Here is a 25,028-nt window from a genome sequence, read left to right as displayed (position 1 = left end):
TCAAAGCACATTATATGTAATTTACTTGAAATTAAGTTGCTTGAGTTGCCTAGGGTTGAGGATGGATATAAGCTCTCTCCTTCATCCCTTCCGGAGGTAGAGGCTTCTTCTTCTTGCACCAATCCTGAAGAAGGACTCTCCTCCTCTTCTTCCTTAGATGTTGAGTAGCCCTCAACTTCTAATTCCATACCTCCATGATGTGAGCTACTTGGCTCACTTGACTCCTCTTCATGACTTGAATTGGAGCTCTCTGTTGGGTTTTTCGGGCCGCGAAAACCGCTTTTCGCGTCGCGGAAACCCCGAATCACTCATGCCACCGGATCCGTGCAAAGGAAAAATTCAAAAAATTTTGAGTACGAGTTAGAAAACTTCGATTTACACTAAATCTACAAAGGCTAAGATGTATATACCCTTGATGCGCGCCCTACGCGAATCCTGCTCGTCCAAAATGTCGGATCTCTAGACCGTCAAGCGTACGGTCCTCTAGAAGTATCCACACGGATAACTTAGGTGGAGAAGACCTAAACAAAGGTGTGCTAGCACCTTGATAGGTCACGACAAGAAGAGGAGAAGGAGAGAGCAAGAAGAACTCAAGGAGGAAGAAGAAGGAATGAATGAGAGAATCATTTTCAAAATGAAAGTCATTCATCTCATTCAAGTGGTCGGCCACCATCATGTGTGTAACTCTCCACATTAATGCATTAAGTGTCATTAATGTGAAGCCATTAAAGAGAATGGCTTTGTAACTTCCATGAGGTGGCGCCCAATGATGATGTGGAGTAACATCATTAGTCCACATCAATGCCAACTCACCAATGAGGTGGCATAAAGTCAAGTCTAACTTGACTTTTTCATCTTCCTCTCAAGTCAAGTCAAATTTGACCAAATCTCTTCCATGGTTGATCTAATATAACCATTTGATTCAAGCCAACTTAATATAATGAATCTAATTCATTAAATTAAGTTGATTTAATGAGTCATAATCTAAATTAGACTCATTGAATACATGAATCCACTTGAGTCCAACTCAAGTTAGCCCAATTAGGATTACTCTTAATCCAATTTGATTCATCAAATGAATCTAATCCTCTTGGTTCATCATATGAACCTAATCTCCATCTAATTGTCCTTAGTGTGTGACCCTATAGGTTCTTGTAACGTTGGCAATGCCCTAAACCCATTTAGGAGCATAAGTAATGAGCGGTATCTAGCAACACATCATTACTACCCAAGTTACAAGAATGTTGAGATCCAACATCACCTTGTGACTACTAATTGTGACTCCTCACAATATATGACAAGTGTCCTTCTATCCTAGACATCTAGATTGATCAATATGAGGCATAGACCGTGTCATCCTCTAATCAATCTAAATCTTGAACTCCAAGTAGACTCACTCGATCAAATGAGCTCAATATCTCATATGACTCATTTGGGCATGGCCATGCACTTAGTGGTCTCACTCTATCAAGAATACAGATGTCACTCCCGTCATATGGGAGGGATAGATCCCATCTACATCACTCACATCCCTCTGCATAATTCATTACATACCCAGTAATCGCCTTTATAGTCCACCCTGTTACGGGTGACGTTTGACGAAACTAAAGTACATAACTCCTTATGTAGGGAACCATGGTGACTTCAGGTCTAAGGACTAGTAGTATACTAATAGTCACATGAGAAAGTATATGACACTCATATAACGATCCATGATACTTTCTCATGGCGGGTCATTCAGTATACATTCTCTAATGCATACCCATGTGTCAACTTGATATCTCTATATCCATGACTTGTGAGATCAAGTCATCGAGTTGACCTACATGCTAGTCTTATTGTATTAACATTGTCCCTGAATGTTAATACTCGACTAGGAATGATTAAGAGTAGTGTTCCCTATATCATCTCACTATCGGTTCAACTAACCGATTGATATAGGTAAGAACCTTCTACTCAAGGACGTTACTATACTTAGTTTATTTGGCACCAATACAAGTAAGTATAATAACCAAATGTCTTTATTTATATATAGAATATGATACAACAAGTCCAAAATATAACCATCAAATGATTGGCTCTAGGGCTCTAGCTAACACTCTCCTCATGGAACTTAACCAAGTTGTTTCACAACTCCTTGGCATTGTTGTATCCACCTATCTTACACAAGATATCATTAGATAATGAAAATTCAAAGATTTTCGTTACCTCGTCATTGATTATGGATCGGTGGATTTGTTTCTTCGTCCACTTCTTCTTCTTGAGAGGTTCTCCTTCTTTATCCACTGGAGGAATAAAACCTACTTGTACACAATTCCAATTTACTAGGTTAGTCATAAGAAAATACTTCATTCTTACCTTCCAATACGTGAAGTCGTCGCGATCGTAGAAGGGTGGAATCGTGACGTCTTCTCCAAGTCGATCCATTCTCTAGCTTGTGCTCCCCCGGGTGTTAATCCGACGAAGAGGAACCTGGCTCTGATACCACTTGTTAGGATCCTCGGTCGCGGCTAGAGAGGGGGGTGTGAATAGCCGACTCCAAATTCTCGTTTCTTCCTTCAATTTGAGTTAGCGCACAGGAAATAAAAAGCAGAAACGAAAATGGAGAAGATCAAACCTCAAACACGACGATATAACGAGGTTCGAAGATGATACTCCTACTCCTCGGCGTGTCCGTAAGGTGGAGGAATCCTATCAATCCGTCGGTGGATAAGACCCCGGAAAAACCGGCTAATAAAAACTCCTTATGGGTGGAGAAACCTCGCCACAATTTCTTTTGCAACAGCAAGATTGGAGTGCAAGAAATAAAGCAAGAAACCAAGGGCAATATGAATGTAAAAACACCCTACCGAGTTTTGCTTGCCTTCTCGTCGACTGGGGTCCGTTGATGAAGCAGCAACTTCACGGATGCCAACAGCAGCTGATCAGAGAACCAGCCGAGGGAAGCTCACACGAAGCTTCAGGAATGAAGAGCTCAGCAAAGCTCAGATCGCAGTCAAGAGTAGTAAGTTCCCCCTTCTATCTTTTTTTTGTAGAGTCCTTCAACCTCGATTTATAACCTGAACCTACGAAGAAGACAAAGAAGACACAGAAATCTAGCCGTTGTGACTCAACGGCTAGGCCTGGACCGATCAGGCTATGGCCTGATCGGTCCAGGAAATCCCTAATCGGTCTGTGGACCGATCAGCCTATAGGTGGATCGGTCCACAGACCGATCTCCCTATTATTTTCTGAATCTCATTGCTTTCTGATCGGTCTACAGATCGATCAGATAACTTACAGTGAACTACTGTTTAGTTACTGATCGGTCACCAGACCGATCAAATAACCCACAGAAAGCTTCTGTTTGGTTACTGATCGGTCACCAGACCGATCAGATAACCACAGTATCACTGGATCGATCTGTTGACCGATCAGATATCCATAGTATCACTGGATCGGTCAACAGACCGATCCAATGCCTATGCAAGGTAGGTTTGGCGCTTCCCAGTCCTAAACCCTAAAGCCTTTCTAGTCTAGAGAACGAGCTACCGAGCTCTCTCTGACCTAGTCCGGAGAACGAGCTACCGAGCCCTCTCCGACTTCGTCCGGTCCAGAGAACGAGCTACCGAGCCCTCTCTGACCTAGTCCGGAGAACTAGCTACCGAGCCCTCTTCGACTTCGTCCGGTCCAGAGAACGAGCTACCGAGCCCTCTCTGACCTAGTCCGGAGAACGAGCTACCGAGCCCTCTCCGACTTCGTCCGGTCCAGTGAACGAGCTACTGAGCCCTCTCTGACCTAGTCCGGAGAACGAGCTACCGAGCCCTCTCCGACTTTGTCCGGTCCAGTGAACGAACTCCCTAGCCCTCTTTGACCTCATGTGCCAAGATTCCATGCTTGGACTTTTTCCCGTGCCAAGCTCTCTGTTTGGACTTTTCCTGTGCCAAGTCTCCATACTTGGACTTTTTCCCGTGCCAAGCTCCCTGCTTGGACTTTTCCATGCCAAGTCTCCATACTTGAACTTTTGCCGAATCAGGTCAACTCAAGTCGGGTCAACCAGGTCAATCTTGACCAAAGGTTGCATCCACAATCTCCCAAGTTTGTATTCTTGTCAAACATCAAAATACAACTTTTCTATTCTCGTCAAACATCAAAATACAACTCGAGTCAAGTCAACTCGAGTCAGGTCATCCAGGTCAACCTTAACCTAAGGTTGCACCAACACTTGCTAATATTACCCAAGTTTAAGTCACCAACATAGCTCTTGTCTCAATCACATATCTCAGCACCATCTACTTAGATCGACCTCAATTGCTGACGCCCTCCATGTCTCAGTTGTAGATCCCGACACTATCTACCCTGTTTGACATCAGCTGTCGACACCTCCCTTGCTAGACTCGGATCTTGACACCATCATCTAGGCCTCAACCCAGGTTGTTGACACCTCCCCTGTCAGACTTAGATTTCAGTACCATCATCTAGGTCTCGGCTCAAACCGCGTGCACTGCTCCTTTGAGGCTCAGATCCTAACACCATTGTCCAAGTTTTGGCCCAGGGCGTTGACACCTCCCCTGTCAGTCTCAAATCCTGGTACCATCATTCAGGTCTCGGTCCAGGCCACCGATACCTTCCTTGTTGGTCTCCAATCTCGATGCCATTATTTAGGTCTCGGCCCAAGCCGCCGACACCTCCTACTCACAAGGCCACTTAATATTGATGTTATTTCATCATCCATCTTGGTATCGTACTTCCTCTTTGCAACCCCCGAACAAGGTCGTTTCTCTCAAAAAAAGTGGACAACGACTACGAATATTCCATGACATGCGACACTAGATGAATGGAGAGGCAGTTACAAAGTTGCCAGATCTGATCCTCTAATGCTCTCCTACAAACACATGGCGCCTGATATATGAATAACGGATGTCAGATCTGATTTGCTTATGAGCGTATACAATGATGATGGAAGAGCATGCGACGTTTGGAGCATCTGATATAAAGATATTCTTCTAATAGTTATATGAACCCTAGAGAGGGTAAGTGCAAAAGATCCGAACTCTCTACAACCCCACCAGGTTGTCTCCTTCTTCTCCACTTTTTTTTCCTCGCATAATACCTCAAGGAAACTCTAACTTGAGCATCAAAATGACTTGCCGAGATCCCACGGTGCTAGTCTAATCCTCTTTTAGAATGCATTTCATAACCCTTCATCTCCTTTACAGATGATCGATGTAAAATGCATCTGTTAGTAAATTTGTTGATTGATGATTTGACCATGACATTTGGTTGGAACCTGTGTTCTAAAAAGCGTCATTAAGTGCCGCTTAAGCGCGAAGCGAGGAAGAAAAGCTTCGCTTTAGGTGAAAGCGGGGAAAAAAGTGGTCAAAGTATGTTTGATCAAATTAAGCATGATTAAGCGCGCTTAATAGCGCTTAAGCGCGATTTTTTATTTATAATTTTAATTGATTTGTAAATTTTTAAAGAATATAAGGAAAAAAAATTTAGAGAAAACGAAGAGACACAACATCTCTCAACTCTTGAGAGAAAAGTCATAATCTGCCATAAACCCCCTATCTGCCTACTATCGAGAAAAATTGAGGAGATCGAATTAGAATCAGACAAGGAATTAGATAATATCTAGTTTTTTATGTTCTTTTATTGTGAAAACTAAAAACTAATGGATATTATAAACTTTGTGATTTTTGCCTTTCTAAACATGTGAGAAATTTATACATGAACCTTAAATTTATCATGTTTAAGTATTATTTGATCTATTTATTTGTTTAAAATAATTAAATTTTATCTAAAAATAAAAAACACTTTTTTACACTTAAAATTGTCCTAAGCTCGCTTAAGCTTATAAAGCTTGAAGCTTGGACTCGGCGCTTCGTTGCGCTTCGTGCTTTTTAAAACATTGGTCGGAACCATGATCAATATGATTTAGTTCACTATTGTTTACTTTAGAGATTGTAGCTATGTGACCAAGCACTATAGAGGATAATACAGTGCATAGCAAGTGAAAAAAATAAAAATAAAAATAAAAATAAAAAAAAAAAATAATATAGGAAACCACCACATAAACTGTGCATAGCAAGTGAAATTAAAGACTATCAATATGATGTCGTTCCCTAGTGTTTATTTTAGTGATTGCAGTCATGTGACTAAACACTAATAATCTCGATGCAAAAGAAAATCTTCAACAAAGCACCACATGAACAACAGGTTTGCATGAAGAAATATCCAAGAATATTAAGCATCATGGAAATGTACATAAACTCAGGATTTGGTTGTAGTCACAACACTTCAATCAATAACTATTACTGCTCACATTCATTGGTTGTGCAGCTAGAAAAGCAAGCATTCAATGTTTCTAACTGGTATATCAGTCATTGATGCAGGTGCTGATATCCTACTAACAGCGACAGATCCAAAAATTTAAATATGGAGGGATGATTATTATATAAAATAAAAGATAGTATCCTTTATTTTCACAGATGAAATCTCATAATACTAAGGATGCGTTTGATTCAAGTCATCATGTATAACCTTGGTTATGTGATTACCAGGTAATCACATAACCAACGTTATGGAGAATAAAACATAAACAAATGTTGTTTGGTTCAACCTAGGTAATGTAACAAAAACTTGTTTGTTTGAAGGTTTTAATGAATATCCAAATTTAATATTTTACCGTATTACCCTCAATTACAAAACCAACTATACATAATAATAATAATAATATTATTATTATTATTATTTATTTTTTAATGTTTTTTACTTTTCTTTTTCCTATATATTTTTTTTACTTTTTATATGTTTTTTTATTTTTTTAATGTTTTATATTTTTTTATTATTTATATTTATATTTTTTATATTTTTACATTTTTTTAATTTTAATTTTAATTTTAATTTATTTATTTTTAAAATTTTAAAATTTTAAAATTTTTTATTTTTTTTAAATTTTTAAAATTTTTTAAACTTTTTAAATTTTTTAAAATTTTTAAAATTTTTTAACATATTTAAAATTTATATATATTTTTTTAAAATTTATATTTTTTTATTTTTTGAAATTATTTATTTTTTAAAAAAATAAAATTTTAAATTTTAAATTGTTTAAAACAATTTTTTTATTTTTTTTACATTTTTTAATATTTTTTTACATTTTTTCTCTTTTTTTCATATTTTTTCTTATCGGAGGGTATTTTTGGTAAAAAAATTCGTTAACCCCGGAATCAAGAAAAACCTTAGTTTTCTGAGGTTTTCCAATTCCGGGCTGCATGACCCTTTTGCTGACGTGTCGAGAATAGAACATTACTTGGGAATCATCGAATACCTAAACCAAACAAGATTTTTGTTGATAACCTTGGATGGATAACCAAGATTATCAAGAATAACCTCGAACCAAACACACCCTAAAAATTTTATAGTCGGTAATTGGGGGGGACCCCGATGCCGCCCCTCCCCCTCTAGATCCACCCCTACCTACCAAGATTGATACTTTGTTTCCTAGTCTATCATCTGTGATTTACCCACCGCTGAGTCATCAATCAGCACCACCTTGAAGACGTAGTCAATCTTCTGGTTGAATTTGTCATAATTATTCTGACCGCCCGACGACATATCCTCCCTCCGGCTCTCCCTCGACTGATCGCGACACAATCCATCAGTTAATCAAGCAATCAATCCAAGAGGAATAAGAGACCACCGACGAGTAGGACGACGACGATCACCACCGCCACCCACCACGAAGAAGAAGGCGACGACAAAGGTCGATGGATTGACCGATCGTGATGGAGAAATCAGGCGCCAAATAAACCAGAAAACGCAAGAGATATAAAGTCCGTTATCTACTTGGCCAATAGTTTTTTTACTGATTGAGATTCTCGTGAAAAAAATAAGAAATCTATTGAAAAATAATTATTATTAATTGCTCGATAATAAAAATTGAATATCGATGTATGGATATTTTGCACTTCACCCCAAATTTTTTTTTCTTCAAGACAACCTTTATAATTAAGTAAAAATTATAGATTACACAGCTGGCGTTAAGTAGAGTATTAGATTTTGATTTTTTGACATGTCAATTTTAAATTTACATTTATATTATAGCAGGTATGAATTTCTATCTAGGTAGCCGTTCCTATAATGTAAATTTATGGCGTCGAAAAGGTGACCACGCTGGCTTCAACATCTTCGTCAATCCGTCCCAAAACAGTGACTACTAGTCTTTAGAATGATGACTGACACATAAAAGAGATATTTAACTCGAGTATACCAAAATTCAAATTTCAGATCTCATGATAGTAGCACCTTATGTGCTAGTCACTGGACCGTCCCGAGAGGGAGAGCAGATCTCATGGATCACCTTTTTGTGGTCCAGGGGATGTGTCACTCGTATGTGTGGCAGGATCGTGGTCGTGATCCGACCGTAATTGGTTGCGATCCCTTCCTAGATTCATCGTCCCCACCAGATTATAGTTTGGTTCGGAGCAGACGACCGAAAGCCGTCTGAAGGCCTTCGGTGGTGGATAAGTGATCTCCAGGCGACCTCCGCTCGCCCGCTCCGAACCAAACTATAACCTGATGGAGACGATGAACGCAGGAAGGGATCGCAACCAATTACGACCGGATCGCGACCACGATCCGACCGCAAATACGAATGACACATCTTCTAGATTACAAAAAATGATCCAAGAGACCCTGCCTTCCCGAGATGGGGGATTGGAATATTCTTGGATAGAAATGAAAAGGAAATGTTTTTTTTTAAAACACTCCTAATTTTTGCCATTTATAACCGAGACATTTACCATCACAAGTTTGCTTGATGAAATAGAGTCGGATACTTGGATTTCTTGATAGTACTAAAAAATGTGTATTGAATAACATGTTTAAGTAACTATTTTAGATGATAATTCAACATTCAAACTCATGAACACTAATTTAAATAGGCACCTTTCACCAATTCAAGCACTGAATAATTACCACCACAAATAGAAGATACCATGTAAGGAATGAAAGCAACTTCCATAACTAACTGAACCATACCTGAGAGAACATACTTGTCCACTAAGGAAGCACAGGTTAAAGCTTACACACCAGATGCAACATGCAAACCTTTTCCAAAGATAAAAGAGTTTTCGAGGCTGCAAGGATGCACTACTGCACCATTCCTCCACAGCCATTCACAGCGAGAAAGGACACCGACATCTTGAGAGAAAAGGCACTGTATGTGGATCTCATTGGAACCAAAACGATTGACCTTCAGGGCATGTCCTTAGATCTTATCGAGCTTTTCCATCTTGATGACGGGGTTCGCTTTAGCGATAGCATTTTGAGCTGCCGTTCGGTAGTCGAACGAGCAGTCATGCTTGTCTGAGTAGCGGTGGGCAGCACAGAAAAAGTTTCCGCACCGGCAACTGAATCCAGTCAGGCTGACACGTTTCTTGCAGGAAGCACACCTCTTTGGACCTTCCTTGGTTTTTGTTTCTCCAACTTCATTTGATCCCGTAACATCAGATGATTGGATTGTAGGCGGTTTTACTTCAGCAGAAGCTACAAGTGCATCGGCATTGTCTGAAACAATGGGTTCCTTTCCGCTACCACTGCCATTGACGATGCTTTCAATGGAGGATTGTGCCAGCTTCTCCCGCTCCTGATTCAGAATCATCTCCTTGTGGCACTTGGAGCACATATTCATCGTTGCAGCGGTCCCGAAGAAGCCACATTTGTTGATGCAAAGAATTGGACGTTTGGGGGCTTCGCATCCAGACTCATTGTGCTCCATTGCTAACTCTCCTGCATCATGATGACAGGAACTCAGAACAGAACTGACAATATCAAACATGGCACTATAACATGGAACAATCTGTATGTTTATGTTTAACACAACCGACATAGACAACAATTCAAAAGTGAAGTGATTCAACATGAGTAGAACATGTAGATGGATGACCCAGATTGATCAATTTGTCAAGTCAAACAAGGTTTTTAATAGCTTAAGAACTTTTTTATTCTACAAGTTCAACTAATCTTCTATCATATCAACATTATCTTGGGAAAAAATACAATAAATTTCAGATTGTTCTAAATAGTATTGCATTAACACAGGCAACACAATACAATTATGACACAATTAACACAACATGATTACTTTAGTATTGTAAATGAACCAAGCGTTCGTGAACAAGCTTACTGTTCGGCTTGGTAAGAACTTGTTTATGTTCATTCAATATACACAAGATTAATTAAACAAACAAGCTTAAACAACTCATTAAGCTAAACAAACAAGTTTAAACACATATGTGTTCAACTCGTTAACGTTCATGAACAACGTTCGCCAACAATGATCATGAACCATATTCATGAATAAAACTCTTCTCAATATGTTAAATAAATAATAAACTAAATAAATAAATAAGTTTAAATCATCAAGCTCAATAACTAATCAAACAATTAAAAGTTTCAAACAATCAAACAAGCTTGAATTGAGAGTTCGATAACATCTAAACGAACCAAGCTCAAGCCAAGCTCGAACCAAGCTCAAGCCAAACTTGAATTGAGAGTTCGATAACATCTAAACGAACCAAGCTCAAGCTCAAGTCAAGCGTCAAACAAACTTAAGCTCATAAAAAATAAACCAAGTCAAGCTTGAACAATCATTTCAAAAGCTTGGTTTTTTTTAAGCTCGGCTCGTTTACAACCCTAACTCTGTCAACTAAGAACAAAGATCTTGCATCCATTGAACTACCTTTTCCATCACACAAACTAGACAGAAATTTGATACAACTTTTTGTAATATAGCAGAGTACAAGTGCAAAAAGACAATTTGATAGATAACCTCGTAACATATTCTAAGATTCATATGAACAATTGAACCCAAGCGATAGAGAGTCCTAAAATCTGATAAATTCTAAGATTCATACGAACAATTGAACCAAAACGATAGATAGTCCTAAAATCAGATAAACTTTATCAGATAAAAAAGTTGAAACTGTCTTGCAATTCTCGTGTTTGCAATAAAATACAAGAATCAACGACAAAGGATAGTAGATACCATAAAACATTAAAAAAAAATTGCAAATTTTTAGCATTCAAAACAAAACAAAAAAAAAAAGGAGAAAAAAAACTAAGCATCAAAACCCTAGACCGACCATGAGAACAAAGAAACAACTTTTTTTTATTCAAATCAAACATAAAACAAAACGGTACCTCTCCTTTAGGGAAAGCACGACAAACCCTAAAACGACAAGGAAAGTAAAAGCAATCGAGCAAACAACAAATCTCGATCCTATGTACTGGTGGAAAGCCTAGATGAGATAGAAACAACAAGAAGCAAGAACCGAAGCCCTAACCTTAAGCTGCCGGAAATCGCAGGGGAATCTTGCGATCGATGGCAACCGAAAGGAGAGTTTTGAGAGACGGAAAAAGGAACGCAGCGAGAGGGATGGGGAGGTATTTATTGTGAGCGGACGCAGACTTCGCCTTCCACTCCTAAAATAGGCGCCGCGTAATTTCGTCTATGCGGGACGTCCAATCGTCCGTCCGATCGCACCACCGCGACTCGCTGTCGAACGATGATTCAGCGCGATAGAGATTGGACGGTGGAGAGGCGTCCGCATCGGATTTCTCTATGCGATACTAATGTTATAAAACGGACTGTGGTGTCGGCCTGGCCCAACTGATTCCATGGCCGTCCCGGTTAACATACCGGTTCCGCCCAAATAATTCGGAGAAAATGTGTTTTCGATTCTGAAATTTTAAAATATTAAATTTTAAATTAGTTTTTGATATTGTGTACTAATTAGATATTCGCCGCGAGACCTGCGGCCCTTTTAAATTCATTTTTTTTAAAAAATATTCTTATTAATTTTATTCATTTTAATGAGTTTTGTGAATTTTAAATAATTAATAATTGCCTGTTTAATTGAAGCGACTTTTTAACCCTAATCAATGTTTCGCGCCTTGGATCGAATCCTCGAAGAAAGGTCGTAAGATCGAAGTGGGCGATGAGAGGGCGATTTTCAACGCGGGGAGCCCAATCCGACGCTCAGATCGCTCCACTTGATCGAGTTCCCCAGTGATTTCCCGCTGGTATGTGGAGTTCTCAATCTTATGCAATTCGACGTTTGTCTCGTTGATAATCACTTTGCCTTCTCCGATGAGCTTTTTTGATTCATCGCCTCCTTCAGTGAGATCTCTCTGGTTCTTTTTAAATCATCTTGTCGATTTAAGTTGCTTTTGGCTTGTTGGGAAATGTGAGGTGGACTGTGGAGCTGATGTTGGGTCCGGCATTGTAACTGAAGCTTGTAGGTTTCGTATAGTTGGCTTCGCCATGTTTAGGTCTTCTGGTGCATCTGTTCTGACCAGTCGATTGTGGATTACACAAAGATTTGTTGTAATAAGAAGTTTAATGATTTCAAATGTTTGGAATAATTTAAATTCCATGTGAGTCTAACCAATTAGAACCTATATATTTGGATAATAAAATTAAGTGGTAACAGTGAATACTCAGCTTGAACTTTGTTCTGCAGTGGAGAAAATAGTTACGAAAATGAATAACATTGTAGTGCTTCCAAAAGCCATCATTGATAAGGTCCTTGAGTATGAAAGAATAGGAGTTTTTCTTTGATGGTCTATTCAAGTTCTCCTGTGTCTATATATATGTACTTGTAAAGATGAACACCAATAATTTTCTTGGATGAACAATTGTAATCATTAATGCATCTGAATCATGCGGATACAAACATGTACCATTAGATAACCAAACGGTAGATTAGGTAGCAATGAAATCATATTTTATGATATGAAATGCTAATTAAAGTTGGTGATTGTTCTCTTTACTATATTTCTGAAGTATTGATTTTATGAGATTATATCACCCATATATTAGTGGAGAAAGCACAAGTACCTTGCTTTCGTCAAAGAAAGCTATAGTTTCTTCTCAATGTTATGTTCTGTAGCTAACCAACATCTACCTATTCCAACTCTTGAACACCTTGAACAAAATCAATGGCGAGATAAGTCAATTCTTTGTCTCTCTGCTATCACTTATTCTGTTGTTTGGATCATGTACTCCTTTTTTTCTCCACTTTTCAAATCTTTGGCCCAATAAATACCAAGGTGAAAGGTCAACTTACTATTGAACTGATATACCATGCTGAACCAATAATTTATAGTTATGTTCAACTTGTGTCTAGCTGACTTTTGGGATAAGACTTGGTTGTTGTTGTTGTCCATCTTGAGTTGATTTGAACATTTGATGCAGCGGATAACTATTGTTTCTGTTGATTATTGCATGAATACCGGAAGCGGTCTTCTAAACCCTCTTGATTTTGCAGAATGCTAGGAGATAGACAACCAAATTCGATGTTTGAAAAGAAACGACGTGGCCGTAAGTTCTTATTAATCAAAAACTTCCTTATATCAACCCAAATAATTGTTTATATAAACTCCAAATCCTAAAACACAAAGAAAAGAAATAAATCCGGATAAAAAGGAAAAATTCATAACATACTCAAAATCCTAAGAAATCTTAAATGGACTTGAAAATCCAAAAATACAAAAGACAGAAATTATCAAAAATATCCTAAAAACCAAAAACACCTTAAATACTAAAAATAATAATTTACTAAAAATTAATAAAAAAAAATCCAATGAATCCTTTTGCATCAATCACCGCGGGTTGAAAAAACTCGTCCTTGAGTTTAGGCTAGAGGGGTGTCAGGTGGTAGCCCAGGAAGACTATCTAGCACCAAATCAGTGAAATCTAATGATAACCATTGCAATTCTACTGATAAATCAAGGACAATTGAAAGCATCGTATTTTTATTAGTAGTGTTCCTAGCAAATATTTTACCATTAGTAATTAATTAATTTAAATTCCTTCTCACTGTTGCTAGAAGATATCTCAAAGCTATCTATATTTGGAAGTTTAATTTCAACCCCTTAATTAAATCCAAGAATTACTTGTTCCATATTGCAAGTTTGTGTAAATCTTCCATATCCTGAACCTGATGAAGATTATTATTGTCACCTTCATGTGCTTCAGCTATGTCTCGGAATTCATAGCACTCATCTTCCAATGTCTCTTCGTTGGCCGCAACAGGCCATTCATCATCAACTTCAAAGAAATTGAATTTGAAGTCGTTATTCTATCCGTACTACCACCTTCCAAAGGGAATACAATATACTCACTGTCAAATACAATAATATGGTCGTCATCAGTAGAAGCTAGCAGAGGGGGATAATCCCTAGAAATATCTATCTTATGGTGTGAAAGAAGTGCAGGCGAACTAGTTGGGCTCAAAATAGACAGGGAGAGCTGTAAACCACATCTTGCACTCATTTTGTCTAATTCTCGCTCCAAATTGATAGAATTCCCCTTAAAAGAAGGTAGGAGTGTCGATTCGGGTGGATCTGATGGGTTCGGGTCAGGTTGAAGATCGGTCACTAAAAAAAAAATCCCAACCTGAACCTAAATTCAACTCGAAAACCCTAAACTCGAACTCGAATAACTCGGCCAACCCCCCACAAAACACATACACAAAAAAAAACTTTTTTTTTGTTATTTCCCTATAATTCTTCACTTTTATCTTAATATTTCATCATTGTCATACTGCATTCTATTATTTATGTACATAAAATATTTTAATTTTCAAAATAAAATTTGATTTAACCTCCAAAAAAACCCCTAAATCCTAAATTTAAGTAAACTCGGGTCAACCCGACCCAAATCCGACTCGAAACTAAACCAATCCAAAAACTCCGAACCTGAATCCGATTCGAACCCGAAAACCCCCAACTCGAACCTAATTTTTTTTTTTTGGGTTGACTCTGGTCGGATTCATTTTTGAAACCCCTAAAAGAAGCAGCTTTTGGGATTTGTTGAAGAATTTCCTGAAACAAATTGACATTACCTTTCAGCATAACCTAATGTTCATAACTACTTTCTAAAACAACTCTCCTCTTCATCTTCATCAAAATCATCATCAATATTGGTTTTAAACCCAACATCTTTTGAGTTGCCCTTAGGAGTTAGCGGACTCTTGCAAACAATTAAAATCTCAAGGTCATCACCATAAAGTACCTCGTTGTATACTAACTCGCTAGTTGACTCGGTCTTGTCTTCGTTGTAAATTGAATCATTGACTATTTCTATCTTGTCGTCCAAGTTGATATTCTCCCCCACGCCGTCGTCGAGAGTTGGATCGAGCCCTACAAAAGCCCTAATCTACTGCCCCTCTCGATCTTCATCATTGGATTCATCGTCTTCCTCTCCATCACTTTCGACATCCGAGTTTGCCCGGTGATGGTGTTGGACCAGAAGTCTTCTATTTTTGTTGATTCTGTAAAATGCCAGGAGAAAGGCAATCAAACTCGGTTTGGGAAGAAACGACGCGGTTGCAAAATCTTATTAATAAAAAACTTCCTTACATCAACTCAAACAATTGCTTATATAAACTCCAAACCCTAAAACACAAAGGATGAATAGAAATCTTGACAGGAAGGAAAAATTCCTAACAGGCCCAAAATCCTAAAAATCTTAAACGGATTAAAAAAAATTAAAAAATATAAAGGATAGAAATTATCAAAAATATCCTAAATACCTTGAATACTAAAAATAGTAATTTACTAAAAATAATAAAAAGATCTAACGAATCCTTCTGCATCAACATTTAACATAAACTTGCATAAAAAAACTCATTACATGAAGTCATTAAACATCATCACATTAATTGTATAACAGTTGTTTTTTGCGTCGTCACATCTTAAAAACTACAAATACTCAAACACAACTTATTATTGTATATATATTAGTTATCATATTATCGTATATATTATTTACCTTATTATCCTATATATTAGTTACCATATTATATGTATATATTAGTTAATATACCTGTCAATTAGCCTAATTATAGTTACCGAAGATAGATTCTTAATTTGTATATAAATGTGTCTCACTCTTCAATACAGAGTAACAAAAGTAACATGGTATCAGAGCCAAGTTATGTTAGGACCAAAAGTAGCTAGAGGGGGGGTGAATAGCTCGTCGCGTTCGCTCGGTGCTCGTTCCTTCAAAGATGTGCAGCGGAAATACAAAGAAACAATCACACAACGCTAACACGGTTGGTTTACTTGGTATCCACCTCACAAGAGGTGACTAATCCAAGGATCCACACCACGCACGCACCCTCCACTATGAAACACTCCTTTTCGGTAACTACCGAGGGCGGAGAAGCCCTACAAGACTCTCGGTACAAGAAGAATGAAAGGGAAACAAAATACAAGCACAAGGCTTACAATGAATGCAGGAAACCCTAACCCTAGCTTCTCTTCTTGCCTTTAATCCGCCTCTTGACTCGGAGAGCTTCCAAGAACCTTCAAGAACTGGCGATCACGAGCTTTGAGAGGCTGTGGAGGAGGCGAAGATCTGAGTTGAATCGGTGAAAAGATCCCGCAGCCATCGCACGCGCCTATAAACGACGCTAACGGCCGGATCCCGATCGATTCGAATGTTCCCGATCGATCGGGAGGCTTTGGATCGATCCACGGATCGATCCGCAGCGCCTCTGTGCTAAAATTCCGGATCGATCCACGGATCGATCCGGCGCTTATCGCGACAGCGTCCCAATCGATCCATCGATCGATTGGGACCTCTGATCGATCCACGGATCGATCCGAGCTTCTGACAGAAGCCCCGATCGATCCACCGATCGATCCGGCCCTCTGGATCCTCGATCGATCCAGACTTGGTTTTGCCCAAAACCAAGTTCCAAGACTCGAACCAACATCCGGTCAACCTCGACTGTTGGTACATCACCCAGCATCCGTCACCCTCGACTCGCGGCTGATCCCAAGTGTCCGGTCAATCCCTTCGACCCACTTGGACTTTTCTCGTCGTGCCAAGTATCCGGTCACTTACCTCACTTACCTTCCAGACGTCCGGTCAACCTTTCGACCCATCTGGATTTCCTCGTGCCAAGTATCCAACAATCCTTCGACTTACTCGACTTCTCAACACGGATACGTCCGATCAACTCGATCCATCCGGATTTTCCTCGCCTCGGCTTCACTCACTGTGGCTTCCACCTAGCTTCACTCACTGGGTTTTCCATCCGCCCGGCTTCACTCACCGTGACTTTCATCGCCTAGCTTCACCACTAGGACTTTCACCGGCTTCACTCAGATTTTCCTTCCACCGGCTTCACTCACTGACTTTCATTCGCCTACCACCACTAGACTTCCTTCGCCTAACATCCCGTTAGAACTTCCTACCAAGTATCCGTCATCTTCGACCTACTGACTCTTCTTCAATCAACCTTGCATCAAACATCGAAACCCAAACCAAGACTCGAGCTTGGTCAACCAGGTCAACCTTGACCGAGGGATGTGCACCAACAATCTCTCCCTTTTGATGTTTGGACAATACCAACACTATCACTTACAATACCACGTAAGTTAGCTAATCTCATAACCTAAACCTTCTTCATGCCACTAGGTAATGAATACATAAGTTAAGCCCTTCATTCTCCCCTAAGAGGGCAAACTCCAGGTAATGAAAGCCTAACTTACTCCCTTTCATTCTCCCCCTATTGGCACACATCAAACCATCTTTGAGCACACAGCAACCCGTGCCTCAATTTTTGGCACTCTTCAACAAATGCCCCATTGTTGAAAACTCTCCCCCTGAAGAGTTGCTCATCGTTGTTCACAACTTCACTCGTTGTGACCAACACGATAATGAAGGTCCCATTACCCTTCATTAACCTTAACCCTACATTCTCCCCCAATGTAGGCAAATGCCTATCCTTGAGCATTATCCACTTGAAGCCACTTGAACAATGAGGATATCCACTCCCCATTAAAGTTCAAACGCTCAACCTTGAGCATGTTCTTAACGGAAGGTTGACCACCTTCCAAGGTTCATGAAAAATAATTTTCATGTCTTTAAAGAGTCCCTCCCCCTAAAGACATGGTGGTAACTTCTGTCATTGCACCAACAATGACTTGGAATCCCTAAAACTTTAGGAAATCCAAATTTTAGAAGTTTTGAGGTTCAAATATTCAAAATTTGAAACAAACCTCAATAGGGCTGTAAACAAGCCGAGCAGAGCCGAGCTTTGGGGTGTTCAAGCTTGTTTGATAAGATAACCGAGCCGAGCCGAGCCGCGCTTAAAATGAACCAAGCTTTTGAAATGAGTGTTCAAGCTTGGCTTGGTTTATTTTTTATGAGCTTGAGCTTGTTTGAAGCTTGGCTTGAGCTTGGTTCGTTTAGATGTTATCAAGCTCTCAATTCAAGCTTGGCTTGAGCTTGGTTCGAGCTTGGCTTGAGCTTGGTTTGAGCTTGGTTCGTTTAGATGTTATCAAGCTCTCAATTCAAGCTTGGGTTGAGCTTGACTTGAGCTTGGTTCGTTTAGATGTTATCAAGCTCTCAATTCAAGCTTGTTTGATTGTTTAAAATTTTAATTGTTTGATTGGTTATTAAGATTGATAATTTAAATTTATTTATTTATTTTATTTTATTATTTATTTAGCATATTGAAAAGAATTTTATTAATAAATATTGTTCGTGAACATTGTTCACGAACGTTAACGAGCTGAGCACATATGTGTTCAAGCTTGTTTGTTTAGCTTAACGAGCTGTTCAAGCTTGTTTGTTTAATTAATCTAATGCATATTGAACGAACATAAACAAACTCTTACCAAGCCGAACACCAAGCTTGTTCACGAACACTTGGTTCATTTACAGCCATAAACCTCAACCTAAACTTCAACGAAGTCTTCCTTAACCATTCCATCCTTGTTTTCAACACGAAAACACCCGGTTTGTGTATACAAATGTATTTTTAAGGGTTTGGAATGGTTACATAGACTAACCATGGTTCAAAGATGCTGAAATCAGGCCTTCCCAGCCAAAATCAGCAACCTGGATCGATTGGAGTTGGGTTCCAATCGATTGAACCTGGCTGAATCGATCCATTGATCGATTCAGTCCTTGTGGATCGATCGGCTGATCGATCCAGCGAGCTACTGCTTGCGAGAATTGCCTTCTGAATCGATCCACGAATCGATTCAGGCACTCCAATCGATCCATGGATCGATCGGAGCTCTGATAGTTGCTGAAATTCCATTTCAGTCAACTTCAGAAACCCCTAGAAAATTCTACAAAAATCCAAAATTCATGAAATTTCGTGTAGACATTATTTAGGGCATACTTAATCATGGAAAAATAGTTTTCTATGAAAATACTTCATATTTTCAAAGATTGACACAAACTTGAAAACTTGTACAAACTTTAGTGTTTTCTTCAAGTTTGTGTCTAACTATTCAATGGTGATTACTATCAAAAGATAGCCTTCACCAAGGTTTTCCAAAAACATTTAAAAACATTTTCAAAACCAATATCCCATCATGTTCCTTGGGCATAATGCACATGACTTGTACATTAGCTTTCCCAAAGATGGGAAAACACATAACTATGTGTTTTGATGAACCTAAAACTCAAAAGAATGCACTAAGTCAACATCTTGAGTTTTGTTCATCATCCTAACATCTCACTTGTATCTAATGTGTACTAAAATTGCATACAAGTCATCTTATAGGTCTTTGTGAGATGTAGATTTTGGTTTTGCCCTAATCTAGGGATCATGCATATCTATCTAGGCATTTTGGAGATATTAAACATCCACCTAGGATGTCCCTTGTTAATAAGTGTTGCTAAATGCCATTTGTCCTTAATTTTTTAAGGAATTAAACTTAATGCATGATAATGTTATGGCATACATCAAAATGAAATACTTTTCAAAAGAAAATATCCTATAATTATATGATGTATGAATGTCATGACATGGTATTTTTGTATTTTTCATAATAAAACATGAATGCAAAAATAGACATGATGCCATGGCATATGATGGGCAAACAATCATGGCAAGATTTAGCATAAATAAAATATACCTAGATTAACTATTTAAGTATCCTTAAAACCTTAGCTAAACTTACAACTTAAACCTAGATTGCCCTAAAGTGCTTCAAGAAAATGCAAAAGCCTAAATTGGCATTTCTAATTCCCTTGATTAATTTATGCCAGTCGAAATTAAGCATATCCTCAAATGTTGGCATATTTCATTTTTTTTTTTTTTTTCACAAGAGTAGCACTTTTAAAGTAAGGCCCGGATTGCCTTAAATTTCCTAAGAACATACCAAAATCCCAACTTGGTAGTTCTTATGAATTTCCCAATATGTGCCATTTAAGATTAAAATTAATTCTTCCACCATTTAGGCACATTTTACTCTTTCAAGGAGTAAATAATAATTCTATTTCATTTTCAAAGGTTCACAAAACCTTGAAAATGCTCCTTGAGTGTCAATTTCCTCAAAGTTGGGTTAACTACCCTTCTAATCGGAGTTGACACTCTCTAACCCATTTATGGGGTAGAGAAAATGCTCCTAGGAACCCAAAACCTATTGGTGCTCCTTGGATGCTCTAGGTATTCACTAGGGATAACTTCCCTAGATGCCTTTCTAGTGACCTTGTTTGGCTTCTTAGAAGCCTTGGTCACTTTTTCTAGGTCAAGCCTAGGGATTTCTTCCCTTGTGACCTTCTTTGTGACCTTCTTTGACTTCTTAGAAGTCTTAGTCACATTTGTTGCAAAAATACTCTTAGGGATGACTTCCCTAGTATTTTTGACTTGACCACTGGACCTAGGGTTTGTTCCATAACTATATGGAACCCTATGGTAAGAGGGCACATCCTTCTTAGCCTTGGATTTGTATCCCAAACCTTTATTGCCATTAGATGACCTATGTGCTCCTAGACCTAGGCTATGCTCATTTTGCCCTTTTAGGATATTTTCCATCCTTTTTAGGGTCTTTTCCATTTTATCAAGCCTTGACCTCAAGACTTGATTTTCTATCATTAAATCATTAAATTTTGATTTTTCATTACACCCATGAGCATTTTTGTTTCTACGCTTATAACTACAACCCTTAGTGTGATTGCCTAGATTTCTATCTACCTCCCTAACCTTAGGTGTGGTAGTCTTAGCATGGAGAGCCACATGATTTTCCTTAATTTTACCATGCTCTCTATTCTTATGGTAAATCGCATTAAAATGATAAAAATTAGAACTATCATGCTTTTTACCATAATGTAAAGGAGTAGGCTCAATAAATGTTACCTTCTTCTTTACCTTAGAGGCTCCCCCTTGACTAGAGCTTCCTCCATGAGCCTTGACCACCTTCTTCCCCTTAGAACATTGACTTCGGTAATGCCCCTTTTGATTGCAAGAGAAGCACACAATGTGCTCCTTGCTCTTCTTTGTTCCGGGGATGGTCTCCTTGGGCTTCTCCTTGCCCTTTTGTGCCACTTGGCCCTTCTTCTTGGCCAATTTAGGGCATTTACTTTTGTAATGCCCATGTTCCCTACATTCAAAGCATATGATATGATTTTTATTATTAATTGATATGTTTATACCTTTGCTTGTAGGGGTGGCATCTTCTCCTTTTGATCCGGAGGTAGAAGCTTCCTCTTGATCCGAAGATATTTCTCCATTCGATTTTGCTTGACTTGCGGAGGTGGAAACTTCTTCATCCTCATCTTCTCTTGACCCGGATGTGGAGGATTCTTCTTGCTCTTGCTCCGGTGTCAATGAAGATTGCTCTCCCTCAATCCTAAAGGTGGAGGCTTCACCTTCTTCTTCATCCTCTTGTACATGAAACAAGGAATATGCTCCTTCCTTGCTCTTTTGATTGCACTCCTTTGAGGATGAAGCTTCTTGGACTTCCTTTTCTTCGGAAGTTGAGCATCTCTCAACTTCGGAGTCCTCCTCTTGATCTTGCTCCAATGAGTCGCCCTCTTTGGATTCCTCTTGATTCGGTACAGTGGAGGGTTCTTCATGGATTGTTGCCAATTTGCTCCAAAGTTCCTTTGCATCTTCACATTTTCCAATTTTGCAAAGGATGGTGCTTGGCAATAAATTGACCAAAAGCTTGGTCACTTTGTCATTTGCCTCGCACCTTTGGACTTGCTCCGGGCTCCATTTGCTTTTCTTTAGAACTTTGCCCTTTGAATTTCTTGGAGCCTTGAAGCCTTCCATTAGAGCAAACCATTGCTCTATCTCCATCATAAGAAAATTTTCGATTCTTGATTTCCAAGAATCGAAACTCGTAGAAGTGTATGGTGGAGCCACCCTTGTGTCAAATCCAAGCCCATCTTGGAATTGCATCTTGAAGTTGAACTTGATAAAGTCTTGAACTTGAAGAATTTGCTCCAACTTCTTCACCCTCTAGCTTTGCTTGTTTTGTTTTTCCCCTTCCGGCGATGATTCCGGTGAAGAGCGACCTTGCTCTGATACCACTTGTTAGGACCAAAAGTAGCTAGAGGGGGGGTGAATAGCTCGTCGCGTTCGCTCGGTGCTCGTTCCTTCAAAGATGTGCAGCGGAAATACAAAGAAACAATCACACAACGCTAACACGGTTGGTTTACTTGGTATCCACCTCACAAGAGGTGACTAATCCAAGGATCCACACCACGCACGCACCCTCCACTATGAAACACTCCTTTTCGGTAACTACCGAGGGCGGAGAAGCCCTACAAGACTCTCGGTACAAGAAGAAGGAAAGGGAAACAAAATACAAGCACAAGGCTTACAATGAATGCAGGAAACCCTAACCCTAGCTTCTCTTCTTGCCTTTAATCCGCCTCTTGACTCGGAGAGCTTCCAAGAACCTTCAAGAACTGGCGATCACGAGCTTTGAGAGTGCTGTGGAGGAGCTGGCGAAGATCTGAGTTGAATCGGTGAAAAGATCCCGCAGCCATCGCACGCCTGCAGCTATAAACGACGCCAACGGTCGGATCCCGATCGATTCGAATGTTCCCAATCGATCGGGGAGGCTTTGGATCGATCCACGGATCGATCCAGAGCGCCTCTGTGCTCGAAATGCCGATCGATCCACGGATCGATCCGGCGCTTATCGCGCGAAGACCCCCAATCGATCCATCGATCGATTGGGACTCTGAATCGATCCCCGATCGACAATCAATTGAGAAGCTTCGGATCGATCCATCGATCGATCCAGATTTTGCCCAAACCAAGTTCCAAGACTCGAACCAACATCCGTCAACCTTGACTGTTGGTACATCACGCCATCCGTCACTCCCTTGACTGCGCCAGACTTCCCACCAGTGTCCGATCCCTTTGACCCACTTGGACTTTTCTCGTCGTGCAGTATCCGGTCACTGACCTCTGGGACTTCCACGGATGTCCGTCAACCTTTGACCCATCGGATTTCTCTTTGCCAAGTATCCATTTCGACCTACTTGACTTCTCAACACCAGATGTCCGATCAATCCTTGATCCATCTGGATTTTCCCTTGCCTGGCTTCACTCACCAGGGCTTCCACCTAGCTTCACTCACTAGGGTTTTCCATCTGCCTGGCTTCACTCACCAGGACTTTCATACTGCCTAGCTTCACTCACTAGGACTTTCACCTGGCTTCACTCACCAGGATTTTCCTTCTGCCTGGTTTCACTCACCAGGACTTTCATTCTGCCTAGCTTCACTCACTAGGACTTCCTTCTGCCTAACATCCCAGTTAGGACTTCCCAGTCAAGTATCTGGTCATCCTTGACCTACTTGACTCTTCTTCAATCAACCTTGCATTGTCAAACATCGAAACCCAAACCAAGACTCAAGCTTGGTCAACCAGGTCAACCTTGACCTGAGGGATGTTGCACCAACAAGTTACACGAGAATCATCCACAAAAGTAAAAAAATAACTAAAATCAGGTTTAGAAAAAATAGGACATGGACCCTAAATATCAGAATGTACTAATTCAAAAAGAATAGTAGCACATTTATTTACTCCAAAACTCGAACTAAGACGGTGATGTTTTATAAACTGACATGACTCACAATCTAATGAAGACACTTTACCATATTGTGGATAAAGTTTTTTTAGCAAAGAGAGAGATGGATGTGCCAACCTATAATGAGCCTCGAAAGGAGAAGGAGCACTCGAGCAAGCAAAAGAATTTGGGAGCAGTGTGTCAACAATGTAGAGGCCTCCAAACTCATGTCGTTTACTAATAATTTTTTTCGTCAAAAGATCTTGAAATAAACAATGATCATGAAAAAATGTGATGCAACAGTTAAGATTATAATTTAGTTGACTGACAGAGAGCAAATTAAATGATAAATTAGGTAAATGTAAGACAGAGGACAAGCAAAGAGGTGAGATTGATAGTGTTAGATCCACAAACACAAGATAGAGACCCATCAGCTAAAGAAACGGTAGGAGTGTTAGCTTTGAATTGAAAAGTAGAAAAGAGATTAAAATTACATGTCATATGATCCGTGACACAAGAATGAATAACTCATTTGGAGGATGAGGAAAGGAGACATGCATTTTGTTTACTTGAATCAACAATAGACAGAGGAAGATGAAGACTTAGTGATTCCTGATATTTTGAGAACTTGACAAATTTATAAAATAAGGATCGATTTATTAGAGACATCATTATTTGATGCAATATAGGCTAAGTGTTTTTACTAATTTTTATACTAAAGTTTTTTACACTCAAACTTTGTATCACTTGGCTTACGACAATAGTTGCACATAATATCACCCGAATTCAGAGTTCGAGTTTCAAAGTCTTGTGAGCCACCTTCTTTGTTTCCATGTGGCTAGTTGATCTTCCAAGCACATAATTAGGATTGTGACTTGCCAAAGTACCACTAAGTGAAATGGGTGCAGTACGAAGAATACAACTAAATATATCTTGTAAAGAGAACTTAGAACTAGAGAGAACTTGTGATTTAGTAAACTCAAAGTCAGGAGATAGGCCAACGTGAAAGCTCATGATAGCCATCTGCGCTGGTTGGTGTTGTTGAACCTTCACATTAGGGTTAAAGGGCAGTAACATATTAAGCTTCTCATGTGCGTTCTTGAATGCCATAAAATAATTAATTAGAGGATGATCTTGTTTTTTCCACACGCTAAAATGCTTTGCAAACCTCATACATGCGGGAGAGATTCCCTTTTCAGA

At 39.2% G+C, this 25,028-nt stretch overlaps 1 protein-coding gene and 1 long non-coding RNA gene across 5 annotated transcripts in view; one reads left to right on the top strand and one right to left on the bottom strand.

Moving 5' to 3' along the window:
- Positions 1-8,981: 8,981 nt before the first annotated feature.
- Positions 8,982-11,442, bottom strand: LOC121995830 (zinc finger A20 and AN1 domain-containing stress-associated protein 8-like). Its single transcript, XM_042549606.1, has 2 exons — positions 11,328-11,442; positions 8,982-9,771 (listed from the first exon to the last, which is right to left on the bottom strand). Exon 2 carries the CDS (start codon positions 9,758-9,760, stop codon positions 9,251-9,253), a length of 510 nt encoding a protein of 169 aa, XP_042405540.1. The 5' UTR covers positions 9,761-9,771; positions 11,328-11,442; the 3' UTR covers positions 8,982-9,250.
- A 331-nt stretch (positions 11,443-11,773) lies between these two features.
- LOC121995829 overlaps positions 11,774-25,028 on the top strand; it is a 33,315-nt gene continuing 20,060 nt past the window's right edge. For 3 of the 4 annotated variants that reach the window (XR_006115917.1, XR_006115914.1, XR_006115916.1), the window contains exon 1: positions 11,774-12,066. This is a non-coding gene — a long non-coding RNA (uncharacterized LOC121995829). The remainder of the gene's footprint in view (positions 12,067-25,028) is intronic. The other variant, XR_006115915.1, reaches the window with a different exon arrangement.

Source organism: Zingiber officinale, chromosome 6A, assembly GCF_018446385.1.
Source record: "Zingiber officinale cultivar Zhangliang chromosome 6A, Zo_v1.1, whole genome shotgun sequence".
NCBI lineage: Eukaryota > Viridiplantae > Streptophyta > Magnoliopsida > Zingiberales > Zingiberaceae > Zingiber > Zingiber officinale.
The sequence above is the reverse complement of the archived record's forward strand: the minus strand, read 5'-3'. Positions and strand labels throughout refer to the sequence as shown.

Excerpts from the sequence above, each read along its gene's own strand:
- LOC121995830 (XM_042549606.1), bottom strand. The coding sequence starts at position 9,760 with ATGGAGCACAATGAGTCTGGATGCGAAGCCCCCAAACGTCCAATTCTT.